The 17,481-nt window shown below is 41.9% G+C and overlaps 1 protein-coding gene and 1 non-coding gene across 2 annotated transcripts in view; both read right to left on the bottom strand.

Moving 5' to 3' along the window:
* Positions 1–17,481, bottom strand: part of GADL1 (glutamate decarboxylase like 1) — a 138,227-nt gene that overhangs the window by 42,213 nt on the left and 78,533 nt on the right. The window contains exon 13 of the mRNA XM_047875748.1: positions 12,244–12,333. Coding sequence (XP_047731704.1) covers positions 12,244–12,333 — 90 coding nt within the window. The remainder of the gene's footprint in view (positions 1–12,243; positions 12,334–17,481) is intronic.
* LOC125175819 (U6 spliceosomal RNA) lies at positions 14,677–14,783 on the bottom strand. The gene has a single exon (XR_007155994.1). It is a non-coding gene; the product is annotated as a U6 spliceosomal RNA (small nuclear RNA).

Genomic DNA, 17,481 nt, shown 5'->3' with positions numbered 1-17,481 from the left:
TACCAGAAGGTACACGCAAAGAATGATGAAGCCAGGTTTGAACCTGAGCTTTTGAGTGCTGAGCCCATGTGCTTAGTGACAGTGATATAGGCCGGCTTCCCAAGTGAACACAGGAGCAGGTGGTCCAGTTGGCTGGAGAGCAGGGTACATGAGGAGGATGAGCCGGGGACCGTGCAAGGAGTCTGAAACAGATTGGATCACTGCGGTCCCCGAATGATTATGGACCCTCTCCCTCCGGAACAAAGAAAGCACGAAGGAGCGGACGTGACGATCAGAGTTGTATTTTAGAAAGTTTATTATGATAAGAGTGTAGACGGCAATTTGGAAAGGGGCAAACAGAAAGGCACGAAGAAGACATTCGAGGCTCATACTTCAAACATGGGGTAACAGGATTAATAATGAAAAGTAATGTTCAATAAGCACTTACTCTGTGCCAGACTGTACCCGAGTCATGCCATTCAATCCTTGTCAAAATCCTTTAAGGTGGATATTTTTATCATCCCCATGCCATCGATGGAAAATAAGAGGTAAAGGGACCTTAAGTAAGTTGTCTGTGGTTACACGGCCAGTGAGCAACAAAGGCGTTATTTATTTAGCTCCAGATCTAGTGATACAAACTCCAATAAAAAACCTAACGAGCTGTCTTTTTTTTTTACTAAAAAAGAGTTCTGAAATACGTATGAAAACATTGAGCCTACTGAGACTGAGCCACCCAGGTGTCCCCCGCCTTTTTTATGTTTATTTATTTATTTTGAGAGAGAGAGAGATGTGAAGGGCAGAAAGAAGGGGGGGGGGAGAGAGAGAGAGAGAGAGAGAGAGAGGGGGGGGGGGCTCCCAAGCAGATTCTGCACTGACAGTGCAGAGCCTGATATGGGGCTCAGACCCACAACCAGTGAGATGGTCACCTGAGCCAAAACCAAGAGTCAGATGCTTAACCCATATGAAAACATTTAAAACACAGCATTCAAGAATGCTATGTTTTAAATGTTTATTTTTAAGATAGAGAGAGTAGGGGAGGGGCAGAGAGAGAGAGAAGGAGACAAAGAATGTCAAGCAGGTGCAGAGCCCAACAGGGGACTCAAACTCACGAACGGTGAGATCATGACTTGAACCTAAGCAAAGAGCCGGACGCTTCACCGACTGAGGCACCCAGGGGCCCCTGAAGAATGCTGTTTTAAACAAGAACCAGAAGGATGGAGTTTTAGCAGCTCTGGGTGCCCATTAGGAAGCAATGCCACCTAAAACCTTTGTCTCTGGCTCAAAAACAGAAACACAGATCAATACAACAGATTGGAAAATCCAGAAATAGAAGGAAGTGTTTTTAAAAACGTAACCCTTGATAACACAAGCTTCTGTAATGAAAAATGGTAAGAAGAATTACTTAGTAAGTCAAACTGTAATAAGTAGATAACCATTTGGGGAACTTTCCAAGTTAGATTCATAGTTTACACAATATACAAAAATAACCTCCACCTGGATTAAGGAGTTAAATGCAAAAAAAATTGAATGACAGAAAAACCGGCAGGAGATGGGATAGAATATTTATCAGATTTGTGAAAGACAGTAACTTCAGCTTTGAAGCAGTGGAATAAATCATGAAGGAAAAGACTGACAGATTTGAATACATAAAAAATTTAAAACTTCTGTACAATGAAAACACAGCAAGACTAAAATAAAAAGGACATTATACTGAGAACAATATTTGCATGCTATCTGACAAAGAGGGCCTTAAACTCACACTATACATGTTCTTATTCAAATTCATAAGGAAAACATCAGACCTCAAAATATGGAAAATATGGGAGAAAAAAACAACAAACACACAGGGAAGCATAATCGGTGAAGAAAAAAAACCAGAAAATGGTTCAGCCCACCAACAATTAATACAATAAAAGGTACAGCAAATGTGAGATATTATTTCTCACCTTCTCTGAGTAGAATTTCCATCCCCCCCCCCCCACAATCGGCAGCCTCCAATGTTGCCATAGTTGGATTGTGCCTGGGAACGCATTCCTTGCCGGTGGCATTGTAAGTGGTTACAACCTTCTTAAAAGTCAGTATCACAACACACAGCCAGAGTCTGGCTCAAAACCACATTGATTTTCATAATCAGCAATTACATACGGGGCACTTTATCTTCTGGACATAATGAAAGCAAAAGCGGGCAGTACGAGCACAGACGTGGTCATCCATTATCATTTACAACGGCAACGCGCTGGAGGCAAGCTGAATGCCCAAAATCGCGGGGATGGTTTCATAAGCTATGACACAGGGTGTTCCATGGGCTAAGACACTTTAAGTTTTTCTTCTCAGCAATTTAGTCCAAAGGGATGGAGAAAGAGACAGGAAGTAATTTGAAGGGAAGCAATTTGCTAAAAGCAAATCATAGAATGATTTCCTCCAAGGCTGTCAGAGCCTGGACGTGTGTATTGATGGAGGGCAGCAATACAATAGAGAAAAAGAAAGGATGCGAATATGAGGAGAGAGAACGAGAAGGGAGAGAAGGGGGTGGAACAGAAGGGACGCCGCGGGGAAGAGAGACTGTCTGGGATGACGCCCCAGAAGCAGAACCCAAAGGTAAACAGGCAGGAGTCTGCTGTGCAAATAGGCAAGTCCTTCCTCTGGAGTCGAGGTGAAGAGAGACCAACAGAAACACGTTTGAAGTGAAGACAAGGATCAATTTGATCCTTCTAGAATTTCTTCTTCAGGTGAGCCTTTCTGGGTTTGGCAGACTCCGGGAGCCCTGACACCACGGAGGCTGAAAAATCCTGTACCGTCTTGTTAAAAGCATTGCTTCAGTCAGGGGCTACTGTGGCACTTCCCAGCTAGTAAAGGAAAAAATGAGCAAAATTGCCACCAGGGGGCAGGTCTGGTCTGGCAAAGGGAGTTTAAGGATCTTCCGGGGGGGGGGGGGGGGGGATTTTTTTTTTTTTTCCTTTCAGCTCTGGGTCCATTCTTTGTTTTGCAACCATAAATACTGCATTGGGTCCGGAGCAATTTCTTTAATGGTTGTGTTGTGGGTATGAATTTTGCTCCAGAAACTCAGGTGTGCATGAAATGTCACAGTACTTTACATCCTTTGAATAAAATTAAATCCAGCCTCAAGTGGAGATCCTACAAGCCTGATTAAAAGTCAGCCTCCGTCATGATTATGGCTCCCACAGCCCCCAGAGGTCCCTCGGAGGTTCAGTGTTAGCACTTAGGTGACTGGTCCAGTACATGAAATGCTTACGACCCGAACCAACGTGATCCCCTGATACGCTGTGGCAGGGCCATTTCCTTCCCTGTTAGAAATGAGCAGACATTCCAACATCTGGAATGAACACACACACACACACACACACACACACACACACACCACCTTAGGATGCTTACAGAGGGGAGCCGGGAGTCATCCCTATCTGGGGATGCCCCCACCACCCCTCCTTTTAGCCCCTTGCTCTCCTAGGCCTGCATCTCTGCCTCTAAACTTCTTGCCTTCCTCTAGGGGTTCACTGGCCAGCTGAGGCTTTCAGAAAACCTAGGAAGACAGATACCATCACGGCTACACAAGCCTCAAAGGAGGCATGGACCCCAGGGGTGCTACGCCTTTCTCAGGATCAGGAAAGGAGAAGAACACAAGAACAGAAGCCACCCATATACCCTAAGCGTGCTGCCACATTTGCCTCAAGGTTACCATTTTTAAAACCCCCGTGTTTACAAGTCTGACATCACGTGACCGTGCGTGTTCTTTTTCCGGTAGATGACACAGCACTCAGGCAGCCCTCGTAGCCGACGGTGGGTTGAGGATTCACCATCATGGTAGGTGCCATGGAGGAACCAACACAAAGAAGGGATACGTCCCCCCCCGCCTCCAAGGAGCTCCCAGTGTCTCATGCACAGAAACAGGTCATTAAGACCTGGTGAACTTAGGGAAGAGTTGCAAACTAAAAGCCAGAAGGCCAGATCCCACTGACAAAGGTACGTTGGAAATTTTTAAGTCATTGGCCAACATTACAAATATCAAGAGCAAAGGATAGTTCACATCAGCACCTGTATATGTAGCATCTCTTGAAAAATAAGACCGGGCACTGAGCGTTGTATGGAAACCAGTTTGTCAATAAATTATATTAAAAAAAAAAAAAGAAAAGAAAGAAAGAAAAATAAGGCCTGGGACACAGCCCTGCGTTCCTGCATGGCAGCCGCCATTATTTGCGGAGTAGGGGCTGCTCCCTTAGCTGAGGCCGCCCTTCTCTGCTTTATCACAGTCCCCACCACGCCCTAGAATACTATGCCCAGTCCGCCTCCCTTATTTATACTACCTGTCTAGCTTCTATAAGCATTTGAGCTTTAACCTCTGAGTAAACTAAATACAATCATACTCAGGATACAGGATTGTGCTCCAGACTGATTAAGACTAAGCGTCTGCCTTTCCTCACTGCTCACACTGATTTATCTGGAAATTCAGAATTATTTCAGACAGCCTTAAGATTTGAGCACAGACTAAAGACACTGGCATATTTCAGGTACCGACTTGGTTCCTATGCAATTGGGACAGATGAGGCCAGGGGTAGCCCTGGCATACAGCACAGAATACCCATGCTTGTGTGAGGAACAGCAAACCCAAGGTACAAAGAGATACTTGTGGAAATGCAGCTTTAGCTCCACTGTTGGGCCTCAGTTTCCATCACTGCTATTGAGAGTGCCCAGTGGAGGGGCGCCTGGGTGGCTCAGTCGGTTGAGCGTCCAACTTGGGCTCAGGTCATGATCTCGCAATTCATGAGTTCGAGCCCTGCAACAGGCTCTGGGCTGACAGCTTGGAGCCTGGAGCCTGCTTCGGATTCTGTGTCTCCCTCTCTCTGCCTCTCTGCCCCTTCTCAAAAATAAACATTTAAAAAAAACAAAACAAAACAAAAGAGTGCCCAGTGGATCAGCCAGCCCCAGTGAGCAGGCATACACTGGTGTGAACAGGCTACAGGAGGCCACACACATGCATGTTCCCCACTCAGAACCCATCTTTGTCCTGACCTCAGCCCATGAGCTCAGCCTCAGCCTGCAGAGACGCCCAGCTTGATTTTGCTCAATTTTAATTTTCAACAGACAGTCCAAGCTCAGAGCTTTTTCCACGGTAAATGAGAAGAGTCCAACAGAAACAAGAGGGGAACCTGCTAAACTCCGGACAAAAAAATAAAAGGAAAGAAAAAATAATTTTCTAATGAGGTCTTCTGCACTTGTCTGGCTTTCCCGGGGAGCTCAGGTTACTATCCATGAAAAATCCTCTGGATGGGTCTGAAAATAATGTTTTAAGTCCACAAGATCTAAATGCAATATAAGTTAATATAAATTAATAACACAACAATTCTGTGTGTTCCGAAGGAGAACTCACTGTGAACTCCCCTGTTGCACAAGAATATCCAACAGGAATGTTGTTCGAATCTTTTGCTGGAGGGCGCCTGGGTGGCTCAGTCGGTTAAGCGTCCAACTCTTGGTTTCGGCTCGGGTCATGATCTCACAGTTCGTGAGGTCAAGCCCCGCATCGGGTTCCACGCTAATAGTGTAGAGCCTGCTTTGGATTCTCTCTCTCTCCCTCAATCTGCTTCTCCCCTGCTCATGCTTTCTCTCTCAAAATAAATAAATAAACTAAAAAATTAAAAAACAATCTTTTGCTGGTTGCAATTTTATAAATACAGTGGAGTACAGCTATCTAGAAAGGCTGTGATTTAAACTAGGGAAAATCAATGAGCATAAACCCATAAAACATTCAGAGCATCCAACGTCCTTTAGCAGAAGGGACACCCCACCCTCACCAGCTGATTTCTGAAGAAGGCCATGCTTACGCGGAACATATCTACGTGGCTCCTTGTGATGCCCTAACCCTTAACCACCACCTTGTGGTGCCCTGACCCTTAACTCAGAATGACCAAGAACAATCTGACTTCAGCTAGTAGGGCATCTGACAAACTGTAGATAAAACAGCTCCACCTGAGAGAATACATAGGGCAGGATTGTATCTCGGGTCTTAATAGTTTAGGGAAAGAGAATACATTATCTACAAGACATAGGAAATTCATGAGTTAAGCTTTTCCAAAATCCACACCCCAGCCACTATCAGAAAGAGAGTCTCTCAAGTCACATTGAGAAATACTTCACTTAAAGGGCACGTCTATATTAGATTCTCCTTAAATATAAATTGTAAACAAAGCGCAGCTTTAAGATGAGTTATACCCACTAGGAAACAGGAGTTTTGAAGAATATATTGTAAATTCTGTATCCCATTGTTAAAATAGAAACTCATCCTGAACATTAAAAACAAAACACTGTTGCATCTTTAAAGAAATGGGTGTTTTTAGTTCATGATCTAAAAACGAGTGATTGGATATACCAATGTCATAGATGGTGATGGAAAGAAAATTAGGATCAGCATCCTCAAAAATATACAGAAGCTCTCAAAATGTATACAAACTCTTACATGCATACATACATGAACACACACACACACACACACACACAGGAATTAAATGCAGCACACCCAGGGGGGTGCCTGAAGCCCTGCCTGCCCACCTAGGAAGTGGCCTTTGGGGTGTCTCACTGTGAGGCTTCCATAGAAACACATCACCCCACCCAGACTATGCAGTTCCTTCAAGTGTTGTTCATCAGAAACCTGCCAGGGAGAATACTCGATTCCCTCTAAAGATATCTGGAATATCATATCAAGTGGTATCACCAAATAAGCAATAAAACAACACACCCATCAAATAGGTTCTAAAAGATTTATTTCTCTTCTACTGTTGAGGAGAAAGGAGCCGGTAATAAATGACTAACATTAGTCACAAATCTGCAGGTCAGCAAACAAAAATAAAGGTTGAAATGACCATGCGTGAGTACAAAAAGACAACTTAATTACTTTTAAGAATGTAAATTTGGCTGGCGCGATGCAGAATTATTTATGAAATGTTGACCAAAGAGGAAATCTGCATTAGAACATTGAGTAATGATGAGGCAAAGCAAACTGACGGGATTTTCAATTACATTCTCTGGGTCTCGGGCTTCTGCAGCCTTGCCCAACTCCCTTGCCCTCCACATCTGATCACTAGGGTGAAGCTTCCGAAGAAACAAACAGACATAAACTTATTTTAGGCAGTCGCTTTAGAGAGCAGAGTATAACTCTGCTACGATGCTGGAAGCTCCTGGGGAGCCCTGGAAAGCCTTTCGAAGAACTCAACTGAGACCACGGGCAATGCCCCTGAACTTAAAATCAGTGCAGATGGTGTGGGTGTCTTAGTAAGGACAGAGATAGAGATGGGAAGGGAAGACAAATGACATACTACATATGGGAACAAGTCATGAGAGAAAATAGTTTGCAAACTAATAGACTGAATATTGTATAATCATGCTCTCCAAACAAGACAATCCCCTGTGATGTAAGAAGAGATTAGAACATCTCTTCATAATTTAAAATTTAAAATTCATCCTTAAAAATGATGATGTGTATTTTTAAATGTGCATACTATATTTAAAAGTAATACATGTAGATGATTTTAAAAGAATAAAAACATATTGGGGTGAATGAATACTCAGTTTATTTTCGATGTTTTTAACTGTTAGTAGATTGCGGTCAATTCCTAGATAGCCTTTGTGTAGGTAAGCAAGCAAGGAACCCGATGGCTTCACTAGGTCAATTACTCTATACTTAGGGTTATTATTATTGTCTCTTATTATGATTTTTTTAAAATTTTTTTCATGTTTATTTATTTTTGAGAGAGATCGCAGAGGAGGGGGCAGAGAGAGAGGGAGAGAGAGAATCCCAAGCAGGCTCCAAACTGCCAGTGCAGAGCCTGACGTGGGGCTCGATCTCACTAGCCTAACGGTCAGATCATGACCTGAGCCAAAATCAAGAGTTGGATGCCTAACCGACTGAGCCACCCAAGGGCCCCACTCTTATTATGATTTTCACAAAAATTATATGTTAATGGAGAAAATTAAGACATTTCAGAGGAATACTAAAGAGAAAAAAACACCTATAAATATCTCTAAAATATTTTGGTGCCTGTTATCTTCCCCTTATCTAACCATATATACAACATTTTGTACGTATATAAGTATCTATGTATATATACATAATAAACACATGGTTTTTCAAAATTGATATTATACTATAGTGGCTGTTTGTATAACTCATTTTTTTCAGTTAATAATAAATTATGAATATGTTATTTTGGAACAGAATTTTAAGTGTCTATATACTAGACATTTGCATATAAATTAGGTACTAAAATTTAACCAATTCCCTATAGTTGAATACTTAGATTCTTTTACATTTCTTGTTTTAATACTTGAAGTTTGGACATGAAGGCCTTCGGATGCCAAGCAGAATGGACTAGATTTTATCCTATGGACCAGTCACTCTCAAGGGAATGGCAGTATACTTCTAGGGAAGGTTTTGGAAATCTGGGCAGATGTTTTGGTTTTCAAGATGGGTGGAGACTTCTACTGGTGTTTAGTGAGGGCCAGAGAGGCTGCTTAGCTCTACAATGTGTAGAGCGGTCCTGAGCAATAAGGAACACTGTCCTGTGTCCTGCCCAACTTTCAAACGTCCTCCCGGAAATGCAGCAGGTGAGAAGCCCGGTTACAAGGCTCCAAGCCCATACCCTAACTCTGTTTTACATACACATGCAAAAGATTCTGTGCCCATTTTTAAGAAACGCTAAGTTTTTTTTATTACTCGGGTAAATCAAGGGAAACAGGTTTTCTTCAAAGCTTTACTAAGAGTTGTGCACCGTTTTTGGAAAATTATTTCACTAATACCACACCACACCTGCTATTTGCATCAGCAACGTCACCTACGTACAAAAGTCTGCATTTGTATATGGCTTACAATCACTGTGATTCTAAGAGCATGTGTGAGAATTGTACCACTCACTTCCTTCTGTCTTCTAGTGCAGTCACGCACTAGTCACGCATGTTGTAGTGAAATACGTATCTGTATTATGAAGATTAGCTCTCCTTCACGTTACACGCAAGGTCTCGTGTTACCTTTTACCAAGTCAGGTGTCGGTATTGGTCTCATTTTAGGAGAGCAAAGGGGACATTGACAATATTTATTATAAGCAGGGGTCATTGGGTCTCTAGGGGTGAATATTGCTACTGCAAAGCACAGGAAGCCATTAGAGGCTTCCGGCAGGAGAGCAACATGATGACACAGAGCTGGAGGTATGGATCCGCAGAGAGCCAAGAAAACAAATGGGGAAAAGAGATGGCAAGAGACAAAGAGACCCTAAAGGAGGCAAACGCAATCTGGGCAGGGAAATAACGCACACCTACAATATCACAATGCCTGCAAGCATCAGAAAGAAGAACATTTTACAGAAGCCATCTTAAAAAGGAAGTGACTAGAACTCAGTGATTGAATATGGTGTCAGAGTGACTACAGAGTGACTGAGTCCTCAAAAGTAGCCTCACACACACGCACACACATTTGCGAGCACGCACACAGACACACGCTTACATGCTCTGAAACTCCCGATTCATCACCAAGTAATCCCTCTCCCGCTCCTGCTGCCAAAGGAAAGACTTATCACACCACTGATTCTGTGATCTGACAGCTCAACCTGACAATAGCCTGAACTGGAGGGGCAAAGCCTGATTCGGCTTATTTATTTGTTTGTGATTCTGCATCCAAGATAAACCCCCAAATAAATTTTAAGTGTGCTTCAAGTACACTCCAGGTTATAAATCACATACTTGCATTCTCATACTATAGGAAGCAGAAAACTACAAAGATCAAGTGTGCATATATATATATGTGTGTGTGTGTGTGTGTGTGTGTCCCTTCCTTGCCAAATCCATGCACACCCACACAAAGAGAGACAATAAAAGGAAACTAAGAACCTGTGAACCAATGATTATGTGTCAGCACTAGTCACATTTACTAATCAGAAGCAACCCTACCAATTAAAATAGTATGCTATTAGACTGGGCAAGAAAACCATGGTACTAAATAGAAAAAAAAAAACACTGCAAAATGAAGGAATAGAGAATCATAGATATTAACCATAAGAGAATCAGCGCTACAAAATATTAGGTATAGAAAAGAATGTCCCAATTAATATTCAATTTCCAGTTAAGATTAAAAGTATATTACATGCTGATTATCTGACTTTAGCATGTATATCCATTCTTGATTTCAACTGTTTTTGAGAATAGGTAATATGATTGTTGCTTTAAATAAAGGAAGAGTGAGTCAACAATATCCCCAAATATAATGGGGCTATTTAGTTTTCCTGATCCGTGTCTTGAACTGTCATGAGTCAGCAAAACACAAATATCACATCCTTGGTTGCTTTTCTTAACAATGGAAAAGTGAGGAAAACGGTAACCACATCTTTCTCAACCCTGAGCAATTATTCCCCCACACCACCAAGAAGTGTCAGTTGTATTCCATCAAAGTAGAAAATGTCCCTAGAAACCTCACTATTAAATTCCCACATTGTCCAGTTCTCTTTTCCTTGTATGGGTTACTTAGCATCTGAAATGCGTTCTTTAGCACTCTTCTATTTGCCTTGTGTGACAAAAATGCAAGACAAAGCCCAAGGACTATGTGAACGGCCTGAAATGGTTAAGGGCGGGGCTTTTCTAGGCAAAGGCACAGAGAACATCACCCCTCTCTCCCCATCTCTACTGCCTGATCTCAGGTTTGACAAGGGGTAGAATATGTATGTATCAGGTACATATTATGCTACAGTGTAGGAGGTTTAATGAGCCATGAAAAAAACCAGAGAATAACTTGCAGCTAAGAGGAGATGCTGTAGGTGAGGTTATCTGTGGTTATGGCTTAAAGGCCATGGCCCTCCCTCTTCTTCATTAGCCACAAGTTCCAAGCTCCTTGTCATGAAAGACAAGTACCCCAAGACTGCCCCTTTGCACCTCTGTCATCCTTGAATCCCACCTTTTCTTCTTAAGTCTCTGGATCATCATGCTGTGATTCTTCCTGGAACCTGCTTCTTTACAACCGTCCCCTAACTGGCTTCTACTGATTGTTCAAGACTTAGCTCTAGCGTCACCCAGTGAGGAAGATATCCTCTCTCTCTGCTCTCAGTGCAAACAGGGTTTATCTCCATCCGGGTCCTCACTAGTTACCTTGCGATCATCTCTTTCCTCATTTGTCTCCCCACTTCCGAACTTCTCAAAGGCAGGAACCAAGTCTTTTTGATATTTGTATCTCCAGTGCACGGCACAGCAAGTGCTCCATAAAGGTTTGTGGCTTGCCTGACTGGGAAGAAGAAGCACTATTGCCTATAAAAGCTATTAATAGTAACACCGATTTTCCCACTGAAGGTAGGGAGGGGTTTGCAAGTCGGAGGTTTTACTAACCAGGGTCATGGAGGTAACTGAGCTTGAGGGAGAAGATCCCAGGGGTAGACCATCACCCAAATTACCCAACCTCGATGGTTGCAACCCGTTGTGAACTCTATTCTATCTGTCATGGCCTCGGGGCAACTCATTGGTTCACATCCCTATACATGATGTCTATGCAGCACGGGAGGGGGAGCAAGTAGTGTTGACTCAGGACTTCCCTGTTCTTCAAAATCTAATTTGGAGGCAGGAATTTAACCGGCAGGACCATGCTAGGAGAGGGGCAGGTGAGACACAAGGAGTCTCTCTCTAGAGCCCGGGGGCTTCTTCTCACTCAGGACTGTCAGCCCTCACCAACTGTGTGGAGACACTTTCAAGCACATTTTGTTCTATGATCAGTTGAAACCCACTGCTGGCATCTCTTCATTTTTTTATCACACAAGCCCCTTGGGCATAAGATGCTTTTGTTGGTGGAAAGAACAGAAGGTTTCACACTCACAAAGGGTACCGGATTTAGACTTTTAACATTATCTCCAAGAGAGGTGACGCCAACACAGACATGTGCTGGCAGAGTTGGAGGAAAGAAGCCATTCATCATACGATTTTACCTTGTGTTCTGTTATCAGATCATACTTTCAGAAATACACTGTGAGTGAGAACTTTTCATAAATCTTAGAACGATCTTGCAAACAGCACTTTATTTCGAGTTTGTGTGTAGGTCAGGTATGTTAATTTGTTAAGCGTAAACAACATTTATACTGTTTGGTATGTCATTAGCTTGTAATATACCAGGAGCTACTTCTCTACATCTTCAGGAGGTCTTACAAGCACAGAATTATTTATAGGATCAACAGACAATGGGCATTGAATCATTTCATCAAAAGGAGAAATGCAATTTTACGTATTACTTACCACATTAAGTTTTTCCCAGAACTCAGGTCCTTCTTCCATCTCTCGAAGGCTCGGCGGAATGTACCAAAAGCAAATATTGGCATATTCAGGCTGGGGGTTTAAAAAATTTGAAAGTTATTTTAACTTAAAATTAATCTTATACTGTAATTAAGCTTAGTTACTTCTTCTAAGAGTTGTCGTGTGTGTATTATGTTGATATCAAATCATTCTGCCTCACTTCTGATAACAGCCTGTTGGGAGATTTTCTTCTCAGTTGGGTGCACCCAACTGAGAAGAAAAAGAGGGTGCTCTTTCCTCCAGGTAAGGGATGAGCACAAAACTGGGAAAAAACATAATAAAGTTTGAAGCTGCTCCAACCAAGCTCTGATCATCAGTTAGCACCTGACACTCACGTGCCCAGAGATGCCCTGGTCCCTCCCTCTTCAACTCTGATCCTCAACTTATTTCTTATACCACCATACCCTTCTAATAATTCCTTCTCTATTTAAGGTAGAGCTATTTAAGGTAAAGCTGTCTTCCATTACCTGCTAAACCTGACGGATGCAAAATCCCCAGTTACCTAGGAGTTTATGACATAGGACATACCTGGACCTCACTTAACCAGCCCTGCTGTGACCCTTGCCTATACCGCTTTGAGAAAAAGAGCATCATCTTGACTCGTGGCTCTCGAGTATCAGTGCCAGTCCCAGGTACCTTAAGGATAGGAGTCGGCCTTTTTCAAAACAGAGATTCTCAGTCCCTGTGCTCAGAATGCCCAGCGTCTGATTTAGTCCAGCATAGAAAAGGCTGGAGAATTGGTATTTTACAAAGCATCTCAGGTGATTCTGAAGTAAGTCGTGCGTGGTATAGGTCTGAGAAACTCTGAACTAGAGAGGCCAGAGCCAAATCATCATCTCCAGTAATCGGTTTTGGTTAAACATGGGATAACCTGCCAGAACAGGCTTTAGTCTAGCTCTTGTCACATAGACGAGACCTTCTCCATTTCATACTTCATCCTCACAGGACAAAAACGTAGTACATGTCAATGGCAATCACAAGACTTGCATTCAGTGACCAGGTGATGTGGGAAGTTATGTTGGGGGTTTACAAATTAGATACACAGGGAAGATTAGATATTCAGGAAAGATTATAAGACATGACTACCTGCCCAGCAGACTCTTAGCAGTGACAGTATTTGAAATGATTTCCATTTTTCCACACAAGCACGGTTTGTAGGCAATAGCCAATGTTGTAACAGTTCTCAGTAACCATCAGAGTTATACTCTAGTATCAGGATGAAGTTTGCAAGTATTTCAGAAAGATGGAATTGCTATCATCTTATATCTTAAGATCAAGACCAGTGTTAAAGAGAGTTCGGATTCTAGTGGATTTTAAATCAAAAGTGAATGCCCAGAAACATCCCCAGCTCAACAAGCTAAGCCCTTTCACCTTTGAAATTTGTAACATGCTTATTGGATTTGACCAAAAAAAAAAAAAGCCACAAATCTTCAAAATATAGAGTAGTTCAAAATGAAGTACTATTTAATTCAACTCAGTTTCTGCAAACATTTATCATGAGATTTCAACAGTCTTTACAAATCCATACAATTTATACTTGGGTTTCTGATATAACTGATTTGGTATCTCTAGGAAAGAAATGTCCTTCAAAATTCTTTACTCCCTTGAATGTGAATACATCTTTTCAAATAAAGTAACTATAGTTGATCAGAAAGTAAAAGAAAATATAGTTATCTGTCATCGGGTTCTAGGAATTCATGTCTTTTACATTAATGATGATTTTTTTTCCCAGAAATAATTTCCTGCTTCTCAGCTCAAATCCACACTTTGTCTGTCACCCTATAACAATGGAAGTGGACTCTATAAATATTTCTCCTTGCCATCTGGTCCAATCTGAGACTTTATCAGCAGAGGGTGCTGGAGGGACGCTGAGAAGGAAGAGGTATCTCTTCCGGTTCCAGTGTGCTAACCTCATGGATCCCCCGCAGGACGTGTGGGTTTTTGAGCAGCGCTGGTGTCCAGCCACAAGTGGACCCCCTGCCAACTCCCCCCCCCCGGCACCACCTCGTCAGATGGTTTCACAGCAGACTGGTAGGGGCCCTAAATGGCTTTTTCTGACACACCCCCCTCAGGTGGTCTCACAGGGGAGTGCTGCCAGCGAGGCCCCCCTGTGAAGCCTGAGTGAGCTTCAAGGTGCTGCCCAGAGGCTTTCTCTAGCACTCTGTGCCTCCTCCAACTACCACTGAATCTCAGCCCTGGGAGGGACAGCCTCTTGCTTGGGTGCTGTATCCCGGGTTCTAAGAGTGGTGCATGTTTTCTACCTCTGCTATTTCTTTATTTTTTAGGGTTCTCTCTTTCCCTGATGAGGCAATCCCCTGTTAATAATAATAATAATAATAATAATAATAATTCTCCTCCTCCCCCCCTCCTTCTCCTTCTGATATGAAATGCCTCACAGATTCGTGTGTCATCCTTGCACAGGGGCCATGCTCATCATCTCTGTCTCGTCCCCATTTCAGTATATGGGCTGCTGAAGCAAGCACAATAATTCTTTAGACTGCACTTTCCCACTTCAAATTACTGTGCAGTTTTTGTCTTCTTATTGGACCCTGACTAATACATCATTAAGTTATTGCTTTTCATTTGCACGGAGACATTATAAATCATTTTGTGGTAGTTTCTACTTGCTCCCATATCTGCTCTATGTTGTATACGTTAGGACTTAGACCTTTTAAATCACCTTTTAAATTTGCTTCCTTTAGTAAGTTTCTGTTTCAATGTATTTTTAATTTTTTTTTAATTTATGTATTTATTTTGAGAGAGAGAGAGAGAGAGAGAGCAAGCAGGGGAGGGACAGAAAGAGAGGGAGAATCCCAAGCAGGCTCTGCACTGTCAGCGCAGAGCCTGATGAGGTGCGGGGCTCGAACTCATTAACGATGAGATCGTGACCCGAGCTGAAATCAAGAGTCGGACACTTAACCAACTGAGCTACCCAGGCACCCCTCTGTTTAAATATTTTAGAAGTGACATACCTGTGATTTTTGGCCAGTCTCTTTTATAATGGTGTTTTTTAGTGCTATGACATTTGAAAACTTGTGAAGCCTTTTTGACAGTTCATTTGATTGGAAGATATTTGATCTCCATTTGGTGGAATACCTTTACTGTCATCATTTCCAAAACTATTAAGATTTGGAAAAAATATCCTTTTGAATATTCACGAGGAACACATTTGAGTTTTTCCTGTCTCTTTGCCTTTCTAGCTTGTATTTGATATGTGACTTTCTTCAAGAGGCTGCAAAGCAGTAATGAGTATTTTCAGAGTAGAACCATTCACATGGCACTTCATTGCCTATATATAGGAAAGCCTGACCTCTCGAGTGTCTTAGGAACACTTTAGTCTATGTACTCTAACACCATAAAATTGAGAAGACATAAAAAGGGAATCCAAGTGTCTAGACCAGACAAATGAGAGCGAAGGGTACAAAAACACATGTAGCAGTGAAAAACATTGTCACAACCTTTAAAAATTCATGGAGAAGTACAGAAATGTCACTAAAGGAAAGATGGATACATTCTACCCTGATTTTCAAAGAGAAAAAAATAGATATATTCTAAGAAATGAAGCAGGCACTTTATTATTGAGCAAATGACATGAGACCCCTTGGGGAAATAAGTCGAAGGTCACCAAGATGTAGTAGCTTGCATCCTCTAGAACTGAGTCATGTCAAAAGAAATTCATCTCCTTTGCTTACAGTGTCATTAGATCACAATAATAATAATAAAAAGCAAAGCTAGCACTAGGCATTTTAATAAGTAGAAATGCAGACTCTAGCAGATAGAATGAAATAATCGTGCAAGTATAGAATGGAGAAAGGGGCCACGGTGGATTTCAACTGACTTCAAGCTTTTTTATTTTAAATATCTGATTAGACTACTGAAAAATTTCAAAGGCAGCACTGAGTAGCACAAACAACCTTGGTTTTAGAGTTACATGGATATGGTTTGGATCTCAACTTCACCAGGTCTTTGTTTGGACAGGTGTTGAACTCTAATCTCAGCTTCCTAATCTATGAAATGGAGATCATATGGTCTGCTTCACAGAATTGGTTAGATAGCACAGAGATTATTTCCAACATTTACTACTATATATGGCCATACACCAGGCACTCTATTAGAAGAGTGGCTATTATCTGGGGCTATATAGGTAGAACAAGATGTCCTCATCAAGTGGATGAGTAGCCACGTTAAAATCTGTACTAGGTGGGACACATCACTATTTTTGCATACAATATTTGAAGGGGAATGTTAAAGAATTATAGCCTGCCCCAAGAAGGGTAACTGAAATGTCTAATTCAATTAACAGAATTTTCTATGTTCTAGATACTGAACCAGACATTAAGATGAGAAAAATGACTACACTATATGCTTATCTCTAGGAACTCAGTGACGAGTAATGGAGCTAGATACAGGCAATTAAACTGCAATGGAGCGAGCATTACAAAAGACGAAATTTCTCGTAATACAAAAAACATTTCTGGCAACAGGAATAGTGCACATGTAGAAGCCCGTGTATTCAAGGGGATGGCAAGAACTTGGAATGAACAGAGGACAGGGTGTACTGAAGAGAGGTGAAAATGGGCATGGAAATGAGAGCCATTTCATGAAGGGCTTCCTCATCTGCCATGTTGGAGGGCTTTGGCTTGATTCTAGAAGAGATGTGGAATCATGGGAGACTTTTGATTTCAGGAGATTTCATTTTAGAAAGACCACAGTGTGGCTCCCATGTAGAGACGGACTGATCATAGTTCTAATGACTGAAAGAAGAATGTAGTATTTTGGTAAAGAAAATGGCTACACTACAGGTTTAGAAATGTTGGATTTGAGGTGCCTGTGGGAGTCTAACTGAAAATTTCACAACATACCTAATGTACAAATGACTAGAGTTTAGGAGGCAAGTCAAGGATGGATACATTATTGAAGCTGTTGACAACAAAGTTCTAGAAATGGATTAAACATTTCAGGGAGAGTAAGTGGACACAATGAAGAACTTAAGATGGAAGAACAGAAAAGAATATTTCACGGGGTACCCAGATGAAGAGACCTTTGCCACACAGAGACTGAGAAGAAAAAGTTACAGGTAATGGAGAAAAACTGGGAGAGATTCAAAGAAACCAAGAAGGAAGAGAATTTCAAGAGAGAGGGAGTAGATAATGGTGTAAAACGCTACCTAAGTCCAATGAG

Source organism: Prionailurus viverrinus, chromosome C2 (assembly GCF_022837055.1).
Source record: "Prionailurus viverrinus isolate Anna chromosome C2, UM_Priviv_1.0, whole genome shotgun sequence".
In the NCBI taxonomy this organism is placed as follows: domain Eukaryota; kingdom Metazoa; phylum Chordata; class Mammalia; order Carnivora; family Felidae; genus Prionailurus; species Prionailurus viverrinus.
The sequence above is the reverse complement of the archived record's forward strand: the minus strand, read 5'-3'. Positions and strand labels throughout refer to the sequence as shown.